The sequence below is a fragment of the Hakea prostrata genome, chromosome 6 (genome assembly GCF_041222555.1).
Source record: "Hakea prostrata isolate BN-2017 chromosome 6, UWA_Hpros_2, whole genome shotgun sequence".
Lineage (NCBI taxonomy): Eukaryota > Viridiplantae > Streptophyta > Magnoliopsida > Proteales > Proteaceae > Hakea > Hakea prostrata.
The window spans coordinates 40927048-40931968 of NC_142605.1; the positions used below are offsets into that span (position 1 = coordinate 40927048).

A 4921-nucleotide genomic window follows, 5' to 3' on the forward strand; every position below is an offset into this window, starting at 1 on the left:
ATCAGTCCAGGATATCTAAAACTGAAACACCTTCTAGGTTGTTTCTCGCCCAAGGAAAACGCTTTAGAACAACAAAAGATTTCTGGACCAAGGGGGAAGCGTTCCAATAGCTCTGACCCATCTAATCAAAAACTAACAAAATGCTGCCGAAAATTTTCCAATTTGTTCCTAGGGTTTATTCAGAGAGTTCGGGGAGGATCCATGGCAGCTGGTAGGAAATATGTATATTTAAGAAACAGGCAATTTCTTTTTAGTTCAAAGATCAAATTCTCATACAAACAATCGGAAGTACCATTAGTTTCTTTTTCAATTGAGGGGCAAAGTTTGCACATTTCCTTGGGGACTTGCTTAGGGATGAAGGGACACACCAAACTTCAACCATACAGAAGTAGGAAACAACCAAAGCCTCCAGCATGAAAGGAGTGTAGCCCTCCAAACCACCACCACCACCACCACCCTGGCACAGGAAAGCACACAACTAGCCCATTGCATACTTCTGAGTCCAGCTCCGAGCAGTTGTCTCATACTTGTTCCTGTCTGTCTTGTACATGTGAGCTATCTCTGGAACCAAAGGGTCATCAGGGTTTGGATCCGTCAACAAGGAGCAGATCGAGAGCAACACCTGAAATTCAAAACAATGACCTTTCCAACCCTCTTAACAACAATTTCACCACATTAAACAGAATCGCTGCAACTCCAAATTTCCAAGCATAAGCACTTTTATAATAGAAAAGAAATGAATCTAAGGCGTGTTTCCTTATGATAAACTGCCTCCATAAAGGATGTCACGAGTCCAGGGTCGGCAATTAGTAGAGGTAAGGTTAGATCTGACACCCTTACTCATACACTAGGCTACTGTAAGGATTTAAACCACCTATTATCTGGCAGGTAAACTGTAAGCCACATAGAACATCACCTAATGGGAATCATGTAAAGCACAATTCTTAAGACCTGGAGCTTTAGCCTTGGGGTTTCAATAGAAACTACTTTAGATATATGGGTATGCAAAAGAACCACCGATATAAAAGAGCGAATATATACCTGGGCCATGAATTCATACGAATATACAAATAAAATACGTTACCAAGTCCCCTGATTATCCCCTTGCCTAGAAAGGTATATGGATAGACACCGAGAATAGAAATCCTAACAGCCGAAATAAAAGAGGTTAAGGTCAATGAAAAAGGGTACCCATTACCACTCCTATGGGCAGGTCAAAATAACCTTGTTCTAGTGACCCCTTTCAGCATTTTCATATTCTGATGATCTGCTAGCTTGTGGGCAAGGTTGATTTTTGGCCTGGCAACTTGTTCATTTTAAGTATAATGCTCAAGAATTCAATTACTATTGTCAATCAGCAATCAGAAACTGTTATGTGTTAGGTATAGAAGTTACAAAGATAGAACCTTAGATATGGTCAAGGCAGGGCTCCACTGTTCCTTCAAGATGTCAAGACAAATGCTGCCATTGCTATTGATATTTGGATGGAAAACCTTCGTCCTGAAAGCAACCTGCACAGCCCATCCACAGAATCAAGATAGAACATTAACCTATTTATTTTTTCTTAAATAATTTTGGTATATTTATTTAGTTGCCAAATGAAACATAATATATAGTAATTGGGAAAGGAACTTCAGCCTGGCCCGTCTAGAGAAATATCTGTAGACTAGCACCTTCTCAGTTTTCATCTGTGAGATAGTTTAGTTGGTTCTCAAATTTCAGACATCTAGTCAACATCATCATTAAAAGTTTCAACCCAAAAGTTTTATCATGTCACGACTGACAAGCCAATTTTGGATGGATTAGCAAAACAGTTCAGTACATGTTGAGCCATACAATATAGTTTGGCTCTATATTTGACATATGACCCAATCTACAGGGTCTTTACTCTTCAGCATGTAGAATTGTCACATCAGCTCTCCATCACTCTTACAGCTTAACAAAGCTAGGGAAGAAAATTTTAACCAGATTGGAATCATAATAAACAGAGAACTGTGGTCAAATGGAACTAACTTCAACCAACTCCGTGCACTTTTGAGGTAGCCTATCATATAGGAGGGAATCATAATAATTCTCAAGTCACAAGCATCAAATAAAGGAAGGACGCACTTGAAGTGAAGTCATAATCTAGACATCCACAAAAAGTAGTTAGAATTGGAGAAATACCTTTGGTGGTTTAAAAGGATAATCAGGAGGGAAGTGAATAGTGACTAAAAAGACACCTCCTGCATAAGGACTGTCAGGGGGACCCATAATAGTTGCTTGCCAATGAAACATATCTTCAGCAACAGGGCCTGAAAAACAAATGGTAAATATTTCAGAGATGGATGAACAAATAAATTAATGGAACAAAGTATATGTTAATAATCCTCCTAATTTTCTGGTGAAAATAGAGTGTTGCTCAAATTTTACAGCATAGGGTTGTTGATGCAAAGCTCATTGTGACGTATAATATGTTATTTAATAATTGGAAAAATGGGGAATTGTTCAAATACTACAAAATACGGTCCACATTCTAGTACAATTATAACTTAGACTAGGAAACCAAACCCAAGTGACCTTCAACAAAGATATCAAACATGTCCTGTCTAAATTTTTTCAAATGTGTATATAGGGAGATGCATCCCTCCATATAATGTAAAATAACTTATATACTAATGTCTTGACAAAATGGTACAAAGTGCTTTATTTTAGATGAATTATTATTTTATTAACCAAAAGCGCAGTGTTGGGGTTCCAAAAACAGGAACTACAGGCGACAAAACAGAATCACAAGCTTCTTATAAGACTCCAAACTACAGAACCAAACCCCACCTCTCCTTGCAAAGTGCTTTATTTACTTACACAATCTTGACCTAGAATATGGAATTTCAAAGTAAATTTGATAGAGAAAGGAGAGAAACCTAGTTTGGCAGTTATTTTACAAACTAATTATGTCTCATCATATCATTCAGACAATCTGTAGTCTGCCAACTAAGGGTTTGACATTTACTGCCAATTAAGGGTGCAAATCCACAAAAAAATGAAGATTTACATATATTAATAATCCTAAAACAAGCTTTCCCTTGAAATTCTGAAGCCAAATTTGGCCATTTTCCCACTGAAACATCACAACCAAACAAAGAAATTGCATAACTTGCTGGAATCTCAGTCATCTTGACCTGGTAGGGAAAAGGATGAGTTCTGAACCATGATCAGTTCTCATGTGACTCCCACACAATTCCCCCCCCCCCCCCAAAAAAAAATCCTTGATCATACTAGCAATCCGCATTTTCTTGAAATCACCATAGATGCATCACTTTTGTTACGTAAAAGACAAATCAAACATGGGATCAGAAAAGAGAAGGAAGAAAATAGAAGTTGTAGGGGGAGAAGAGAGGAACCTATGAGGAGCAGGTAAGAGAAGAAATTGCATAAGAAGAGCGTACACGCACATGAGCTCAAGCTTTATTCGTATGCGCGGTTAACAAATGTATATAGTATATAGAAAAAAAAAAGACTTGAAAAGAGATTTGATTATTCTTGTAAGTCAACAACTTGTTACAGCGTTCCTACGTATCCTGCCTAAAATAAAGATCTTACACAATTATCCCAAATGAATAATAAAATCCAAAATATCTCCTAGAATAAAATCTATATTAAGACCTTGTTGCTGAACTGAGTTCCCAAATGGTTTACAGTCACTACAAGATCTACTGCCTCATGTATTCATATATTAACTGCAAAACAACTATGCAAATCATCATTACTCATCACAACGGACAAATCATCATTACTCATCACAACGGACGTTTTCAGCTACCTTCCAGGCTTACATAATCTCTTGTATCTCACAATCTCACCTCTACATTTGGAAAACCCAATTATGCATTTAATTGGCAGAAACCAACATTTTCAGAAGTTTATTAAATTTATTTAATATTATTACATTTGATTTGATAGTAATCCGGGTTTGTACAAGGAATAGAAATTGCTATTAACTCTGTAAATCTAAATATATATATATATATATTTGATATAGTGAATAATTTCTTCTTTTCCTTCATGTAAAAAGTGGTGGTTGTACAGAAAAAACAACACATGGAAAATCAAAAACTTATAAATTGTTAACTACAAAGATGCACCAAGCAACCAATTTAAGTGTCAAGGGGACAAGCTGCACTCTAATGACTGGAAATCATCCAAATCAATGGGCAAGAAATGCTTTTTTCTTCTTTTCCGTATAGGGAATTATATGCTGGCTTTCCAAATAAGCTCTGAACAAGAAAAAGATGGGGGAAAACCATGGTTTACGATGAACAGACTATCAGGTAACCGATTCCCTCCTAAGACTATTGATTGTAAAATTATTTCCATAACTTAATTAAATTGACTTAACAAAAAGCCACAATCAATAATACGTAGATAAGCACAAGTTACAATTTGACAACAACAGCAACAAGAATAATAATAACGCCAAACACAACAATGATAACAACAACAGCAGCATCAAGGATGATAGCAACAACACATAAAATCCAACTAAACGAAAGCAGATCAAGCTCCAAATCAGGGACTATACCTGCGCTGCAAGACGTAGGAGGATCTTTCTGGAGATCCTTAAGTTCTTTCAAGATCCGCTTGGAAGCCATCGCAAAACCCTAGATCGTCTTCAGATAGAACAAGGAAATGAGGGAATCGAAAACAAAATTGTTCGAACAGGGAAAAAAAAGAAAAGAAGATGATGGAAAACAACACGAAAGGGAAAGAGAGAAAGCGTGTCTGAGATGAGTAGTACCTGCGAGATTCGATCCTCCACAGTCCTCCCTTCTTCTTCTTTCTTCTTTTTTTTCGGAATCTGGATTCACAGAGAGTGATAAAACGAATGAATTATTGAGATTTATAATCAATCTCTTCTGCTTTTTGTGCTCTTTCACGATAC

The 4921-nt window shown here is 36.8% G+C and overlaps 1 protein-coding gene across 1 annotated transcript; it reads right to left on the reverse strand.

Moving 5' to 3' along the window:
* Positions 1 to 227: 227 nt before the first annotated feature.
* Positions 228 to 4921, reverse strand: UBC10 (ubiquitin-conjugating enzyme 10). The gene is made up of 5 exons (XM_089160293.1): positions 4778 to 4921; positions 4562 to 4649; positions 2167 to 2294; positions 1407 to 1511; positions 228 to 622 (listed from the first exon to the last, which is right to left on the reverse strand). The coding sequence occupies exons 2-5, from the start codon at positions 4629 to 4631 to the stop codon at positions 479 to 481; spliced, it is 447 nt and encodes a 148-aa protein (XP_089016419.1). The 5' UTR covers positions 4632 to 4649; positions 4778 to 4921; the 3' UTR covers positions 228 to 478.